The sequence below is a fragment of the Camelus ferus genome, chromosome 13, assembly GCF_009834535.1.
Source record: "Camelus ferus isolate YT-003-E chromosome 13, BCGSAC_Cfer_1.0, whole genome shotgun sequence".
Taxonomy (NCBI): Eukaryota; Metazoa; Chordata; class Mammalia; order Artiodactyla; family Camelidae; genus Camelus; species Camelus ferus.
Window position 1 is genome coordinate 28,036,127 of NC_045708.1, and position 17,902 is coordinate 28,054,028.

At 46.2% G+C, this 17,902-nt stretch overlaps 2 protein-coding genes across 2 annotated transcripts in view; both read left to right on the forward strand.

The window, feature by feature from the left end:
• Positions 1-17,902, forward strand: part of MACF1 (microtubule actin crosslinking factor 1) — a 311,201-nt gene that overhangs the window by 245,266 nt on the left and 48,033 nt on the right. The window contains 3 exon segments of the mRNA XM_014560572.2: positions 13,716-13,877; positions 14,052-14,222; positions 14,857-15,023. Coding sequence (XP_014416058.2) covers positions 13,716-13,877; positions 14,052-14,222; positions 14,857-15,023 — 500 coding nt within the window.
• KIAA0754 (KIAA0754 ortholog) lies at positions 179-5,484 on the forward strand. The gene has a single exon (XM_032494784.1). It carries the CDS (start codon positions 1,711-1,713, stop codon positions 5,482-5,484), a length of 3,774 nt encoding a protein of 1,257 aa, XP_032350675.1. The 5' UTR covers positions 179-1,710.

A 17,902-nucleotide genomic window follows, 5' to 3' on the forward strand; every position in this document is an offset into this window, starting at 1 on the left:
ACCCTGCGGGCAGATGGGGCCCCGAGTGGCCCTTGCCTGAACAGGCTGGCTAGGGGGTGGCGGGGGCGCCCCTTCTGGGTTCGCTCGCCCTTGGGCTAGGAGCCCGGTTGGTCGGGACGCGGCGGGGGCGGCGGGGGTGGCGGGGGCCGGGCCAGCAGGAGGAGGGCGGGGCTTTCCTTTGTCAGGGGATTTGCGCGGCGCGGCCGAGACTCGCGCGGGTGCTGCTCCCCGCCCCTCGCCCTCTCGGGAGGCGGGGTTCTCCCTCCGGCCTAGGGGGCGCGGTGGGCGTGGGCCTGTGAGCCGAGCGGCAGGCGCCTGGCTCCGTCGCCCCGAGCCGCGCAGAAGCCCCTCCTTCGCTTCCTCGTCCTCCAATCCCCTCCGCCGCCCCCTCTCTCTGGCTTGGGCCGCTCCTCGCCCCGGCTCCGCCCCCGCCCTCCTCCCCTGGCTCTCCGCGTCGCGCTCTCCGGCATCCAGGGGGGCTGCCCGGGCGGGGCGGCTCGGCGCGGCGGCGCGGGGAAAGGGGAGGAGAGCCAGCCGAGCACTTCCAGCAAGCGGCGGGCGAGCAGGCGGCGCGGCGCGAGGGAGGAGGGCTCGCCCCCGCCCGGCCCGAGCGGAGCCTTTTGTTCCCAGCCAGAAGTTTGCATGCCGGGACCGTGACAGCTGCGGGCGGGGAGGACGGCGGCGGCGAATAGCGGCGGCTGCTTGACATGCAGCCCATGGCGCGGCGGCTGCGGGCCGGGGACTGGCGGCGGCGGGGGAGGCGGCGCCCACAGCATGCGGGACTCAGCTGCCGGAGGGACAAACTAACTTCCTGAGCGCGGGACCGGAGGCCGGTGCGGCCGGGAGCCACCTGCCAGCCTGCGGTGAGGCGACCCTGGCCCTTGGGGCTCGCGGCATGGCGCGGGGGAGCGGGCGGCACTGAACGAGCCTTTCCGACTGACCCTCGGCAGCCGCTGCAGCCGGCCGGCCTCTGAAAGGCCCGGCGCCGGCCCTGCACTCGCCTTGTTTTGCGGCCACGACGCAGGGCTGTTCTGGGAGCCACAACAATGCCATGATGTTTTGGAGACAGGAAGCCCCAAGCTGGCCGCGAATGAAGGACTTCCTGTGTTTAAAGTTGCAGGAATATCCGCCGACCAGCTCAGTTCAAATGCAAACACCAGAACTAGGGAGGACGAATGGCTAATTCAGACCAGCTGGGCTCCCCAGGGCTGGAACTAAGGGTAAAATGAAAGGAATTCTTAGGAGCTTGGGCCATACTTGAAGACCAGAGGGGCTGTGCCATTGTTACTAAAGGACACAATCGATATTAATCCTCTGCTTCCAACTCTGCTCGGGTGAGAAGTGAGTGGAACTAGATATTGAATAAGACTTGTCAATATCAGGTGATTTTTTTAAACTGACTGAATTAGAAAAAACAGTGCTCTTTTAAAAAAAAAAGCCATACGAAGAATTATTTTGCTTGTTGATTATGCTATACCGTTTATCTGTCTGCAACTATGAGGCTGCTAACCTGTGAGGAAGAAGCTGTTCCTCTTAGAGCTTCTCCCAGAATGATTTCAAAGTGGGACTTCCAGGCCTTTCTGGAGGGAAGATCCAGTTGGTGGTTTGAAGTTATGAACATGTAAAAGGATTTTTAACTTATGCAGAATGCATTTTGGGGGAACCTGTGAAAAACTTAAAAAGTTGATCTTTCATCTTGATTGAAAAAGTATGGGTAAGCCACTCAGCAGGCCGGACTGTTTAAGGCAGAACCCCACCTGCCTGGGGAAAGGAGAGGAAGAGGATGGCTATATCGAGGATTGCTATGTTCCGCAGAGATCTATATATGATACAATGAGGATCAATGAACAAATTGACCAAGGGTCAAAGCTTAATCAGACTTCGAAAAGCACCATGGAAAAGATGGAAGGAAGTACTATATCCAGCAATGGTACATTAGGAGCAGCATCTAATGTATTTGAATCTAGAGCACCAGAAGGCAAAAAGTTGGATGAGAGAATAATATTTGATGCACTAAAGCTAAGCAGTGATGTGCAGAAGTCAGCACCTGTGCCACCCAGGAGGCGGCCAAATGCAGAACGCAAAGACAATGTTAACAGGAGATCATGGAAGTCCTTCATGCCACCCAATTTCCCAGAATTTGCAGAAAGAATGGAAGCTTCTCTCAGTGAAGTTTCTGAAGCTGGTGCTTCAAATCCTTCCTTGCAAGAGAAGAAGGAGTCAAGTTCTGCATTAACAGAAAGTTCTGGTCATTTGGACCACAGGGAACCTCAGACAGAGTCAGTAACTCTGGAACACATGTCCAGATCCATAGGTATTCCAGAAGTGCAGGATGTGAAAAACTTAGGTGGAGACTGCCAAGACTTCAGATTTCAGCAGCACAGTGAGAGCTCTCCCCGTGAATTCCAGCCTCTAGAATCAGAAGCTGTAGCAGCAAGTGGTAACACAGATGTAATGCAGGAACACAGATTCTCAAGTGCAACCTGGCCCAGAGCCATGAAAAGTTTGACTAAGGGAGGCTTTAGCGAGAAGCAGCACCCTCTTGGGGACACAGCTTGCACTGTAGAAATGCCACCTCTCTCCCCTTGCCTTAGTGAAGAACTGTTGGATCCAGAATTGCATATTCTCATAACCCCTAGCCTGAGAGAGAAAACAGAGTCTGAGCTAAAGTTTGAGGAGGATGAGCGATGGATCATGATGGAGGCTGAGGAGGAGTGGGAGGAAGAGAAACTATCAGAGAGAGGAAAGACTTTTCTAATGGCAGATGAGGAAAAGAACAGCTTGGCAGATGTTTTCAGAGAAAGAGAACCAGCAAGCCCTGTAGCAGTGGTGGAGGATGAAGCCGATAGTTCAGCTGCTGTCTTGGGGGCTTTTGACCACCTAGCTCTTGGTCAGATCTGTTGCTCTGATGAACCGCAGTCATCTACGAACTGTTTGGCTTCTGTTCTCAAGGGTGCACCTCTTGATTACAGTCGTATTCTAACAGGTGAGAATGCTGTCGGAGAGCTGAGAAACAGAACTGGTCAGGGGCTAGAGGGCCTTGGTTTGGATTTAGAATGCACTGTTGGTCCTGCTGATTCAGAGCAGCTCTCTGACACAGATTCAGTGCAGATGTTTCTTGAACTTGAAAAGGAGTGTTTATATGAAGAAGGAGTAACTCCTCTAGTTGAGCTGGAGAATCAAACCTCTTCTGAAGGGCTGGCCCCATCCCAGGATGCAGAAAATTCACTTGTAATTATTCATTTTCCAGGGGCTGCCTTAGAAAAGGAACGTGTAGGTCTTTTAAATGTAGAGGCAAAGGACTCTGATCCTGGGTTGGATGGTGAATATTTTCATGCCCTGAATTCTTCTCAGGTGCCTAATGCTGTGGAGCTTGCTGCCTACTCTGATACCGTGAGGGATGCTTCCACTGTTTGTGAGAAGGAGGGTGAAAAAGTGCCTTTTAGCCCCCAAACTGCCGGGGAATTTAAGTTTAGAGACCCAGCTGATCTGGAGTCACTGGGAAAGCCAGACCCAGGAGGACTGGCCAACTCTGATCATAGGGCTTCTCATGAAGAAAACATATTAGGCTTCAAAGCCGAGCTGGCCAAAGAAAATGGCAGTTTGTCCCAGGTGGACTGTAGTGAAGTTGAGGGGGATGCTGAGGAGTGTGTGGAGAGGGCCCCCCTCAGTTCTGCCATTAGCAATGAACTAACAGGTGTTACCTCAGGATCTGAAGTAGACGTGTTGTATGATTCGCATTTACTAACAGATAAGATTCATTTGGAAGGTAGGAAAAAAGCTATTAATCAAGACAATAACAGTCTGACTTCCTTGGGAGATGTGGACCCTTGTGAACTGTTGTCCATGGAAGGAGTTTGTGATGAGGATGGAGAAGCACGGGCGCTGGGTTATGAAGCCAGGCTGGAGGCCCCTGCCTCAGCACATCTTCATCAAGGCCTCCCAGAGTCAGAGGTCCTGAGTCTGCACCTGCTGGTTGGAGGACTGGGACATAGTAGAGATGGAGTGGAAGCTGTGAATAATGCAAAGCCCAAGTGGAATATGGCCTCCTCGGAAGGAGGGGAGACAGAAATGAAAGACTCAGATCCATTGCTAGATATCTTCTTGGAGGAACAAGTTACCAAGGCTAGTACCTCGGAACCAGTTTTGGAGGAATGGGTACCCATCCCACAGAAGCCTGCCCCAGCTGCTGCAGTGCCCACTGTAGAAGACGATGCCCTAGATGCTGCAGTGCCTGCCCCGGAGGGAACTGCTGTGGCTGCTATTACAGTGCCCTTCCCAGAGGAGGACGTGCCAGTTGTTTCAGGAGCCACCATAGGGGCACATGTCTCAGCTGTTTCAGTGGTCACTGTGGAGGATGCCCCAGCTGCTGCCGTATCAGCCACAGAGAGGGCTGCTGCCCCAGCTGTTGCAGTGCCTGCTCCTGAGGGGACTGCTCCGGCTGCTGCAGTGGCCGTCACAGGGGAGGATATGCTAGCTGTTGCAGAGTCCTTCCCAGAGGGGATTGCTCCGGCTGCTGCAGTGGCCGTCACAGAGGACGATGTCCCAGAGAGGCCTGTCACCCCAGCTGTGGCAGTGCCTGCTCCTGGGGAGCCTGATACCCCAACTGTTAGAGTGCTCATCCCAGAGGGGCCTGCAGCCCCAGCTACTGCATTGCCCACCCTGGGGGAGCCTGTCACCCCAGCTACTGCACTACCCATCCCAGGGGAGACTGCAGCGCCAGCTGCTGCCGTGCCCACTCTGGGGGAGCTTGCCACCCTAGCTACTGCCTTGCCCGCTGCAGGGGAGCCTGCAGCCCCAGCTAGTGCATTGCCCACCCTGGGGGAGCTTGATACCCCAGCTGCTGCATTGCCCACCCCAGGGAAGACTGCAGCACCAGCTGCTGCCATTCCCACTCTGGGGGAGCCTGCCACCCCAGCTACTGCACTGCCCATCCCAGGGGAGACTGCAGCACCAGCTGCTGCCATGCCCATTCTGGGGGAGCCTGCCGCCCTAGCTACTGCATTGCCCACCCCAGGAGAGCCTGCAGCCCCAGCTAGTGTGGTGCCTACCCCAGGAGAGCCTGCAGCCCTAGCTAGTGTGTTGCCCACCCCAGGGGAGCCTGCAGCCCCAGCTGCTGCGGTGCCTACCCCAGGGGAGCCTGCAGCCCTAGCTAGTGTGGTGCCCACCCCAGGGGAGCCTGCAGCCCCAGCTAGTGTGGTGCCCACCCCAGGGCAGCATGCAGCCCCAGCTGCTTCAGGGCCCATCCCAGGGGAGCCTGCAGCCCCAGCTGCTGCGGTGCCTACCCCAGGGGAGCCTGCAGCCCTAGCTAGTGTGGTGCCCACCCCAGGGGAGCCTGCAGCCCCAGCTAGTGTGGTGCCCACCCCAGGGGAGCCTGCAGCCCCAGCTAGTGTGGTGCCCACCCCAGGGCAGCATGCAGCCCCCCAGGGGAGCCTGCAGCCCCAGCTGCTGCGGTGCCTACCCCAGGGGAGCCTGCAGCCCTAGCTAGTGTGGTGCCCACCCCAGGGGAGCCTGCAGCCCCAGCTAGTGTGGTGCCCACCCCAGGGCAGCATGCAGCCCCAGCTGCTTCAGGGCCCATCCCAGGGGAGCCTGCAGCCCCAGCTAGTGTGGTGCCCACCCCAGGGGAGCCTGCAGCCCCAGCTAGTGTGGTGCCCACCCCAGGGGAGCCTGCAGCCCCAGCTGCTGCGGTGCCCACCCCAGGGGAGCCTGCAGCCCTAGCTAGTGTGGTGCCCACCCCAGGGGAGCCTGCAGCCCCAGCTAGTGTGGTGCCCACCCCAGGGCAGCATGCAGCCCTAGCTAGTGTGGTGCCCACCCCAGGGGAGCCTGCAGTCCCAGCTGCTGCAGGGCCCATCCCAGGGGAGCCTGCAGCCCCAGCTAGTGTGATGCCCACCCCAGGGGAGCCTGCAGCCCCAGCTGCTGCGGTGCCCACCCCAGGGGAGCCTGCAGCCCTAGCTAGTGTGGTGCCCACCCCAGGGGAGCCTGCAGTCCCAGCTGCTGCAGGGCCCATCCCAGGGGAGCCTGCAGCCCCAGCTAGTGTGGTGCCCACCCCAGGGGAGCCTGCAGCCCCAGCTGCTGCGGTGCCCACCCCAGGGGAGCCTGCAGCCCTAGCTAGTGTGGTGCCCACCCCAGGGGAGCCTGCAGTCCCAGCTGCTGCAGGGCCCATCCCAGGGGAGCCTGCAGCCCCAGCTAGTGCGGTGCCCACCCCAGGGCAGCATGCAGCCCCAGCTGCTGTGGTGCCCACCCCAGGGGAGTCTGCAGCCCCAGCTAGTGCGGTGCCCACCCCAGGGCAGCATGCAGCCCCAGCTGCTGCGGTGCCCACCCCAGGGGAGCCTGCAGCTCCAGCTAGTGCGGTGCCTACCCCAGGGGAGCCTGCAGCCCCAGCTGCTGCGGTGCCCACCCCAGGGGAGCATGCAGCCCCAGCTAGTGCGGTGCCCACCCCAGGGGAGCATGCAGCCCCAGCTGCTGCGGTGATTGCTGTGGAGGAAGTATTCCCTGCTGGCGGACCCTTTCTGGGATATACCACCCACACTGATTCAGTGCCTATCTCAGAAGAAGAAACTCCTGTTCTAGAGGAGGCTTCCCCCACTGGAATGTGGATCAAGGAGGACCTTGATTCCCCAGCATTTGGAATAAAAGAGGTGACTGGCACTGAGCTGCATGAGAAAATGCCTCTGGCTGCAATTGATGGATTAAATTCAAATGAGGTAATTGTTGCTCATTTTGTTGGGAAAGGATCCGGAGTGTAAAGTGAGATTTGCAAATTCTCTTGATGGTGATTAGAAAGGGCACAAATAGTTCTTTCGTTCTCTTTTGGGATGCCTGGTCTTTTTATTGAATTTATGGGGAGAATGCACTTTCATCTGGTGAAAAACTTTATAATTCAAACTCTTTTTTTTTTTTTAAATTCAGACTTAAGCAAAGCCCAGGGAAAAGAAGAAGATTATCAGCAGGAAAGGGTGATTCTGCTTTTGAAATTTATAGTACACATGTTCTTTCCTAAATCAGGAGGCTGTTTATTCTTTGGTGATGTCAGCAGTCAGGTAGGGGCTAGAATGTGGGCTTTGGAGTGAGACCTAGGATACTACTTAATTACTCTGGGGAAATTAGTTCAATGTCCTAAGTCTCCAGTTTCCTCATTTGTTAAGGTAGAAGAACCCTGTGAGGCTTGTGAGGATAAAATGAGATAATCCATTCAGAGCACCAAGTGAATACAATTTCAGCTACTGTCAGTATCCTCCCCCTTGCCCTTTCAAATAGATACATTGGTTAGCTGAAAGGATTTACCAAAGAAGGTTGGGTGAAAGGCATATATAGATGTGTAAATAACAGCTTTTTAATTCAAATTGTGTTTTTTAAAGCTGAATTAAGACGCAATAATGTTTATGAAAATAGAGGTTAATTTTAGTCATCTTGTCAAAATTTGTGTCCAGAAGCACTTTTCCTTTCCTGGAACTCTTGTTTCTTAATCTGTAAAATAAGGTAATTGGGCTGATGTCCAGCTGAATCTTCCTTAGCAACCATATTTTGAGATTCCTAATCTTAGAGAAAAGAATGTATTAAGAAGCTTGGGAACAGTGTTCACGTCCTTGAGCACTCCTAGTCAAAGAACTTTGAGATTGGCAGCTTTCTACAGTTCATCGTGCCAGTGTCCTTTGGTCCATGGTAAGGAGTGAAGGAGTTAGAAATACGATCTCATCCAATACAGTCAGGGATTGCTGTGTGTGGAAGTGGGTTTGATTTTACACCATCCTCAGGACCCAGAACAGTGCCTTCCTCCTAGTAGGCATTCCCTGCTGACTGAATGGATGAATGTAAATCTGGATATCCATGGATGATGCAAGAATGATGGGTTCTTTCATCCACCCTGTGCAGGACCTTTTGGGGCAGCCTTAGTGAGCCAGATGACCAATTAAACATGCACGAAAAATCATTTTGATTGTAGGCCATCTTAAGTCTACTTTGCCACAGATCCTCCTGCTTAGCTGAGCGGTAGTGGTGTCACCTGGGCTTCACCAGTTATTTGGGAATGCATCAAATGGGAAATGCATCAAATGGGAATGCATCACCTTTCAGATGGATGGATTTGATGCAGTTTTCTGAGTTTTATTCAATTTGGGATTGACACTGAGATCCCAGTGGCTGTCCAAAGCCACCGACTTTTTTTTTTTCAGTTGAAGTATAGTCAGTTTACCATGTTGTATAGTATTCTTGATTACACAGAATATTTCTAGTATAAAGCCTGTAGCCATAACCAATGAAATATAGGGATTACATTATAAGGAGCCAGTCAAATCTGCATAAAGGAAAAATATTCAGAGAAACCCTTAATATCAGTCTGTGGATCTCTGTTTCCCCATCTACAAAATGGGTAGAGGAGGCTAGATAATCTCTAAGGGGATTTTTTTTTTCTGCTGAGGATCTCTTTATTTCCATCTCGGTCTCCAGTGCAGTCTCCCCCTCCTGCCTCTGAGGCTCCAGGCCCCAAGCTCAGCAGCAGAGTGTTTATAAATAAATAAGTTACAAAAGTGGGTGAGGAAACAGCCCAGACAGCCTCCCAGGGACCTGGGGCTCAGTACTCCATGAGCAAGAGCCACAGGTTCTGCTGAAAGTCTTCCTTCTCCTGCTGCCCCGGCTGCTCCCCTGCAGGAGACAGTCATTTTATGAAATATTGCCTGATATAAATGACAGGAGAAGGAAATAGTAGCCCAGCTGCAACGTTGTTCGTCATCTTGGAAGTGTGGTTACTTTATGGACTATCTGGAAATAAGCAGATATTACATTTGTGTACAAAGCCATAGCCCCAGCCAGGACTGTTAACCAATAAGAATGTAGAGCGCATATTTTGAAAATATATATTGAAACAAAACAAGTACTATTATAGAGGTAACATGAGTATACAGATTTTGTTAAATTGATGAAATATTGAGAAAAAAGTTTTTCCGAGATGAGAGATGTACGGATTTTGTTTCTTCCAAGAGTTCCTAGAGGCAATTGAACATGTCATTTTTTTTACATATAAACACTTAGAACTTGACAGGTGATCATACCTGGGCTTTGATCTGACTGCTTTAGATCCTCTGTGTTTGTACAAATGTACCCAGGTATACATGGTTAAAATAGATATAAGCTCTCTAATAGCAGTAACAATTTTCGGTAGAAGAAACAAAATGCCAGAATTTGTTTGCTATTTCTGTAGTGGGATCCTAGGCCCACTAAGAACAATCGGTGGTTATTTAAGCCCTCTTCTCATTTATAGACCGCTTTAGTCTTATTTCCAGTCACTGCTTCAGTGGAAGAAAAAAACCTTTTGTATAAAATAGGAGTTCTATAAATTAAAATTTGCCAAGAAAGTCTTTTTAAGCAAAAATTGGGGAGCCTTTCTATCTCAGTTCAGGGTTTGAATACTCAGCTGATCAGCAGAACCTTCATGGATTTATTTGCTTTCTCTAACACCATTTCCGTATAAGGATTCATTCATTTACTGGATAAATATTTATTGTGTACCTACTCTGTGCCAGGTATTGGGGCTTCTGCTGTGAATAGAATTGGCATGATCCCTGCCCTGCTGGAACTTGTACTATAGTAGAGGGGGCAGACATTAAGCAAAAATGACACAAATATATAGTTACATATTGTGGCAAATGCTTTGAATAAAAAACAAAGTCTATGATAAGAAACAGTAGGGGTATTTAATTTCAATTGTGGTGTCAGGGAAGGGATTTTAAAACTAAAACCTGAAGGATAAATAGAAGTTACTTAGGAAGAGTTAGAGGGAAGAGCATTCCAGACAAAGGAAATGGAAACTGAGAAGAGCTTGGCATGTTGGAACTCAAAGAAAGCCAAGTGGCTAGACCACAGCGAACAAGGGCTCCAGAAGAGTGCCTTGCAGTAAACCTGGAGAGGCAGGAAGGGCCAGATGAAGCAAGGGCTAAGAAAGAAGGCCTCAAAAGGATCTATACTCTAAAAGCCGTAAGAAGATACTGAAAGATTTCCACGTAGGGGAATGAAATGATTTCATTTACATTTTTAAAAGATGACTCTCAGCTTGAAGATAGAGGAAACCGGTCCACACTGACAGTACACATTCTCAACAGTATTTATGAATGTTTTATAAATATCATTATTTCTTTTGTCTTGCATTTTGTTAGTTTGTATTATGATAATTGACATGGAATATAGAAAACACAGACTGGTTTGCAATTTTTAAAAATTTCACTCTGGCTGCTATGTGTAGAATGGGTTATAGGGGATCATGGACAGAGTAGAGAGGCCTGCTAGATTGTTGCAATTGTCCGGATGGCTTGAACTAGAGAGATGTCAGTGGAATTGAAGACAACTGGATGGATCCAGGATACATCTTGGAGACTCAATAAAACCTGATAATGGCTTTCAAATTGGGAGGGAGTGATGGGAATTCTCAAGGATGGCTTCTGGGTTCTGGTGTGCACAACTGAGTGGATGGGTGTTGGAGGACAGAGGGAACAAAAAGTGCCCAATGAACTAAGAAGGCATCTTGAGACCAAAAAACGAGGCAGGCAGCTCCATGTAATCAGTGGATCAGTTTATTATAGTACAGTAACTTACTCTCAGGGTAGGATCAGGTGGACAGTAATACAGAAGCATTCGAAATTGCACTCCACACAGCCGAGGGGCCACTGGGACAGTTTTATGGTTAACCTAGGGTATGAGGGTAGGTGCTTAGAAACAGGACATACATTCCTAAGTCAAGATTTATTAGTGGGTAACTAGTCTCATGGGTGCTGGGGATATATGTTAGTGAAGGTTTTCATCAGTTTGGGGACTAACAACATAGAGGTTACCTGGTTCTAATGATTATTAAACAGTGTCTGTTAACTACAAAGCCCTTGATGACAGAGAACTGATCTACTGTACAGTCCTGGGTAGGGTCAGCAGAAGGACAGGAGAAACTGTAAGAGCCCAAGATAGCGTCAGTTACGCTAATAGCCACACAAAGGGGGCTGTGGTAAATTGTTTAGGGAAGAACAGGTTTGGAGGGAGAGGAAATTAGGAGGTGTACCTTTCAATATCAGAATGGTGAGGTTCAAGATGCCTGTGATTCATTTGTACGGCAGTGTTAAGAAAGTAGTTGGATATATAGATTTGAAATTCAGGAGATATATATAAATTTTAGGGTCATAAGCATTTATCATCGTAAATGTTTAAAGCCATAGGAATGGATAGAACTACCTAAAGGAGACTGTAGAATGAAAAGAGGACCCAGGACTGACATCCTGCCCTTATTTATTCCTACCCCCAAAGACTAGCATTTGTAGAAGAGAAAGGGCGAGAGCAAAGGACATCAAAAGAGGATCAGTCAGAATGAGAACTGGGAGAATGTGGTATTACCAAAGATAAAAGTGTCTTTAAAAGTTCTTTGGGAAATTTTCTGCTTTATGTCCCTGTTGCATCTTACAGCCTTGCAATAATTTTTACTAGGGTTCTGTTCTGGGAAATGTCTGCCAGCACTGGTGAGTTAATAACATGGTACAGTCCCACTGAAGTACTAAGGAGTAGGAATTTTAACGTATCTAAAAGCACTGGTTTTGCAAAATAGCTTTATTTGGGAGTTAGAGGAAGGAGCAAGTGTTTTCAAATTTACTTTCTTTAACATTCTGTTTGCTTGTGTTCAAAATAAATGTTTAAATAGTATTTAGTATCTAGAGGCACTTTCATATATTTTTAAACTTCTGAAAATAGATGAGACAAATACCCATTCCTTGTCAACTTGATCCATAGAGTGGAGGTGGGAGACAAAGGAATCTCTCATCCTTCTATGTGAAATGTTCATGAGCAAAGTAAATAAGAATTTTTAAGGAAAGAATTAACTCTGTTCTATGAAAGGGATTATTAAGCTATTTAAATTATGTTTTTACTTTTCTGTGTCATTTACGTCAATATTCAATAGAGCTTCTTGCTGAGATGAAGATACTCTCTACCTGTGCTGGCCAATATGTTAGGCACTAGCCACACATAACTGTTGACTGCATGAAATGTGGCCATTGTGGCTGAGGAACTGAATTTCCGGTTAATTTAAATAGCCACACATAGCTGCTGACTGCCATATTGGACAACATAGAAAAAATTTAAATGTCAGTCATAGCATGAGACAGGATTTAATTACTAGGTAAAAGGGGGGCTCTTTGGTGTGGACTTGGCATCTGCCCTCGCTACTGCTGGCTTTCTGCTTTCTTTGCCTTTCCGACCCCTGCCCCACTGCCATTTTGTTGCACTCAAGCAGCTTAAGCTGTGGGAGTTGTTTCTCCCCCCCGTGCTCTTAATTTTTCTGCAGTGAAAAAAACATCTTTAATACAAAATGGAATCATAGCACTTGCTTTCTCTAGGAACCATGTTATTGGGATAACAGTCATTTTTAGCTGAACTGCCTTGTAGTGTTGCCTAACAAAATATGGTATAATCAAATTATAGTATAAAGTGAAGTCCACTGGTAATTTAACTTTGTAACCTTACTTTTTCAGTATTCCCTGGAGTCTTTCCTCCCTGGTGACTCACTTGTCCAGCCACAAGCCATCCTGTCTAGAATCAGTTTCCTAATCCTAGTGTGATCTGTGGTCTCATATAGGCCAAAACTGGTCTTACTCAAACTTAAAATTTTATTTTACATTTATTTCTGTCCCCTTACATTTTCTGTCATTCTTCAGCTCTAGTTATCTCACCTGTCTTACTGAAACTAAAGAACTTTTTATGGAAGAAAAAAGAATGGAGAGATCCAGACCAGTGGAATAGGGCTGATTTTATCCTCTGGTAATTGAGAGAAATCTGACCTTAGGGGCGAATATTTATTTAATTCTTTCCCTAATACCGTTAGAGTGGCAAAAGTACCATACTCTTCTGACTCTTTTTGTTTCTTTTTAGAAATTTCTAAGTAATGATGGACCTTGACTGCAATTGAAAGAAACATGCACATTGCTTGTTACAGTTGTTCACATTATTTTAAAATTCCATTGTTTTATGGTGAACATGGATATACAGTATCATTTTTAAAATATTTTATGTATATCTACATCTTAGAGTATGTGTCTGAAATTGTTAAGGACGTTTGCCAATATTACTGGCCCATTTCCCTTTGTAATCAGAGGAATACTGTTTCAAGATTATTGACTGTGTGTGGTCTGTGGCCTTGGAACAGAATGGAGTTAAATGGCCACAGGGGGATTAAGCTATGGGGTTGGTGTTCTTCATACTATTAATATGTTTTGGCTAATTGAATTATTAGTCCTAGTTAGAGAAGAGTATTGCATATGTCAGCCAGTGGTCAGTTAAAGCTATTCCCCCAAGGTATTTTTAATCTTAAATACTAGTCATTTGGTATCATTTTTTCCTTTTAGGATTGATTTACCTCACATTTACTTTCATAATATCTTTAGGCTGATGCTTCTCTGTTCTCTATAGCTTTTTGCATTAAAAATTAAGCAGATTAAAAAAAAAAAACATGAGTCATTGGGTTAAAGACCTAAGTAGTGCCATAACTCTGTAATTACTTATCCATAGGAGAATACTGAAATACGAAACCACGTGTTTCCCTGATACTTTCCTGTACAAATGGCTTGTTTTCTCCTTTTATTCTTGGCCCTCCTTTGTTAAATCATAAATCTCCCAAGAATAACCAGTCACTGTGTTGTATAGAGGATCTGATTGCCTTTAGAGTAAATCTTCTTTGGCTTGTAATTATCTAGATGTTTCAGAAAGAACAGGTGGATCCTCTTCAGATGAAATTACAGCAAGTGAATGGACTCGGCCAGGGGTTGATTCAGAGTGCCGGGAAAAACTGTGATGTGCAGGGTTTGGAACATGACATGGAAGAGATCAACGCTCGGTGGAACACACTGAACAAAAAGGTGAGTGTGCAGGGGAGGGAGGGCACAGAAAAGAGACATCTCAATCTCAGGTTTCCTTGGCACCAAAATGCAAATAAAAATTTAACAGTTGCAACCTATAGTTACCAAAGTGGGTGAGTAGTCACTTAAAAGCACTCTCCTTTCTTGTAATGAGCCTCCGTGTCTGTGATTCAGGTTGCACAAAGAATCGCACAACTGCAGGAGGCTTTGTTGCATTGTGGGAAGTTCCAAGATGCCTTGGAGCCATTGCTCAGCTGGTTGGCAGACACTGAGGAGCTCATAGCCAATCAGAAACCTCCATCTGCTGAGTATAAAGTGGTGAAAGCACAGATCCAGGAACAGAAGGTAAGTGAGAATGTTGGGGCAGTGAACTGTAACAGCCGTAGGGAGTGGCAGACAATACACTTGCTTACAGTTTCAGGAGCATATTCAGGAGTTTTAGTGGAATCCTCACCTACCTTGTGTGATCTTGAAAAGAAGGGTGGAAATTAATTTTCATTATCTCACTTTACAGCCTTGTAGTTGACTGTGGCGTGTATTGGACTGAACAGTTTTACTTACTCATTTGTCCTGTTTCAGTATTTCAGTCACAGCCTTATCTTGAGGTTTTTGGTGTTTTTAGGATCCACAATACTCTGAATAATGTTGTATATCATGTATTAATTGTATCTTTTTTTTTTTTTTTTTTGGATTAATTTCTATTCTAGTGCATTTTTCTCCTGGTTCAAAAAGTAGGGTCCTTGTTAGTCACGTAATAACAGTCACTGCTCCATTCTAAAACTTACCTGTATGAAAAGTATATATGGATGGTAGAAATTATGTTTCTGCCTCAGAATGGAAAAGAAACCTTTATTCAGTTAAACTTAGGGCTTGGTAGGATGGAGGGGGTTTTTTTGGATATTTTGTTTATCTTCCTTATTTCAGATTTTAAAGTGACCCCATATTATCACTCTTCATTCTCTTTAAACACGTATATCAGTTGCTCCAGCGGCTCCTAGACGATCGAAAGGCCACAGTAGACATGATTCAAGCAGAAGGAGGCCGAATAGCCGAGGCAGCTGAGCTGGCTGATAGAGAGAAAATCACTGGACAGTTGGAGAGTCTTGAAAACAGATGGACGGGGCTACTCAGCAAGGCAGCAGCCAGGTAAGGCCACAGAAGTTTTGAGGAATGAGTCAGAGAAGGTTTCTGATTTGCATCATTGAGGTGCTCTGAAAACTCCTGGATGATTCATATGGTGCTTTGGAATGTGTTTAATGGCTTTTATCTTGAAAAGGGGTAAGTTTTTGGAAATGATCCTCATAACCAGAGTAACTCTCAGGAAATGAGCCTCAGCTACTCCATAAATTTCTGAGACCTGGAAGACTCATTGCTCTGTGTTGTTGTTCAGTTGCAATGTAATTATGGTTCCAAATGACAGACGCAGACTTCTACAACCCAGCCAAGTTATTTTCTGAGTTTTGGAAACAGATTTTTTTCCCTTCATATTTATAAATAATGTTTCTGATACTTGGAATTGAAATTTATTATATTTCTTTTCTGCTAGCTTATGGCTTATCCTGATATTAGATGTTCTTACATCCAGGAGTTAAGTCTGTGGTTCTGTTAAATAAATGAGCATTGCAGAGATGTGTGGACTTTGTTCAGTAACTGGACACAAGACAGGCAGTGTACTTTTCTCCAAGGATGTGCTTTCTCTTTCCATAGCTATAAGTTACCCCAGTGTCACTTGAGCTTAGTAAGTCACACTATGTCTTTACTTTTAACTTATACTGTCCCCAGTTTAAAATAAATGATAACTAACTAGAAATCAGTGTGAGAGCAGTAGAGTTGATGATTTATTATCAGGCCCTGCTGGTTGTCTAGGTAGCCAGGGGCAGTCTGGATAACTTCCTCTTCAGCCTCCGTTCTTCTACCTGTCCATGGCTCGCTTATTTCTTATCTGAGCTATAAAGTGTTTGCTTGCCCATATTAGTGGGAAAACAAGTGAAAGAATTCAACTTATTTTCATTTCCAAACTGCACCACTATTTTCTTCTCTCTCTTCATCCATTTCCACTAATATCACCATTAACCTTCCAGTTTTCTAGGCTTAAAACCTCAGCTCCATTTTTCACCCTTTTTTCCTCCCCTCCTTTGTGTCCCATATCAATCAGGATGCTGAATTCTGTCCATTTTACGTCTACACAATCTTTCTTGTCCATTCGTTTTTCTAATTCCCACTCACATGCCTCAGTTCGTGACTTTTGAACTCTCACTTGGGCCGGTTCCCAGGAGGTAGCTCACCTGAGGTAGCCTCCTAACTGATAGTGAGTCACTGTAGTGCCACTTACCCTCAGGCCTTCCCCTCTTTGCGTGCTCAGAGACATTTAATGACTCCCCGTCGCCTACGAAATAAAATCTCTTTAACCCAACATTCAAAGCCCTGTACTATTTGGCCCTGACTACCTTTCTTAGTTTCCTCTATTCTCATTCCTTATGGGTAATTAGGTTTATTTATTTAATTATGTTTTTAATAGAGGTACTGGGGATTGAACCCAGGACCTTGTGAAGCTAAGCACACGCTCTACCACATGAGCTATATCCTCCCCCCTCCTTCATTCCTTATGGGTAAAGTAAACCATATTCTGTTCTTCAGTATCTTCTGTTAGTTTCCCAATTCTGTATTTACTGATGGTGTTGCATCTTCCATGAAATACTTTTATTCATCTCTCCTTTTATGAAGCTTTTCTTTATTCTCCAAGCATAGAACAACCTCTCCTTCCTCTTTAACTGCCTTAACTTTTCATCTGTACCTTGTGTTTTGGTCATTATTTTAGGTTCTTAGCTTTCAGGTCCATAAAGCTCATTAAAGTCATGATTTCTTTCTAAAACATCTTTTTCTGACTCTTTCCTTCTACCCTAGTTGCTTCCATCCTCCTAGCCTAGCACAGTTTCTGGGCCAGTATTTTAAAGAGAAATACCAAGAGGAATGTCATTTGTTACAGACCTCCTGAAGACTTTTATTTAGATTCCTTAATACTGTATTTTTGATGTCTCTAAATTATTTTAGCTCTTCTCTTTGCTACCCCAAATCCTACTACATTGATTTCTTCAAACTTTCAGATTCCAAAATCAGAGTCAGAAAAACAGAAAAAATTTTAAATGGAATTCTTGATTAATAATTATATTTAAGATTAAATGTTTTAGTTATATTAATTGAAGATGTCTTTTGAAGGCTAGCATAAACTAAGAAAAGAAATTCTGTTCTTTATAGTGACATTTAAATGCAACATCTGGAAATACCTTTTTCTTTATACTCAAACATACTTGAATTTCCAGATAATTAAAATGGCAAATCTTTATATTAAATCATTTCTTACTAAAATAAGTTTGTCCAGAGTACCCAGCATAGGACCTGGCACAAAGTAGGTGTTCAGTAAAGGTTTGCTGAACTAAAAATGCATCATGTACTCCCAAGGTCTTTTCAGATGACATAGCATTTAGTCTGTTCTTAAGACTCAAGCAGCAGCATCATGGCCTTTGATTATTAATCTGTATTAGCTCACAGTTCTGTGGTTGCTTTTCTGTGTCTTGCTTATCAGGCTGCCTCTAGTGCTGAGACTTCCTCTACCCTTGGTAATTTGCTATTTTAATCTATAGGGTATTTGAAATCCAGCCTTAGTATGGGTGTTGTATTAAGTAAGATTTAAGATTCCAGGTGAGCTGTAAAGTCCATAGTTCTTTTGGCTGCCATTTGCCTTGGCAAATTTGGCTACTTTGAGGTCATTTTTGCCTTAAATCTGGATCCAGAGTTACGTTCTGGGGCTTGAAATTACTAGAAGCCTGACTGGACTGGGGGAGATGGGAAGGAAGTTCTCGTTCATAGCCTGGTCCTCCTCTGCTCTTCAAATGCTCTCTCTTCTCTACACTCACAAGTGGAGGTGGCAGTGACAGAGAGACAGAGTCAGAGAGAAATGAAGACTGATGATTTTGTATACTCCTTTAAACTTTATTTTGGTCAGATGTCCAGAGGATGCACATGCT

What these genes read in the sequence shown, in the direction of transcription:
- KIAA0754 (XM_032494784.1), top strand. Translation starts at nt 1,711, where the DNA reads ATGGGTAAGCCACTCAGCAGGCCGGACTGTTTAAGGCAGAACCCCACC.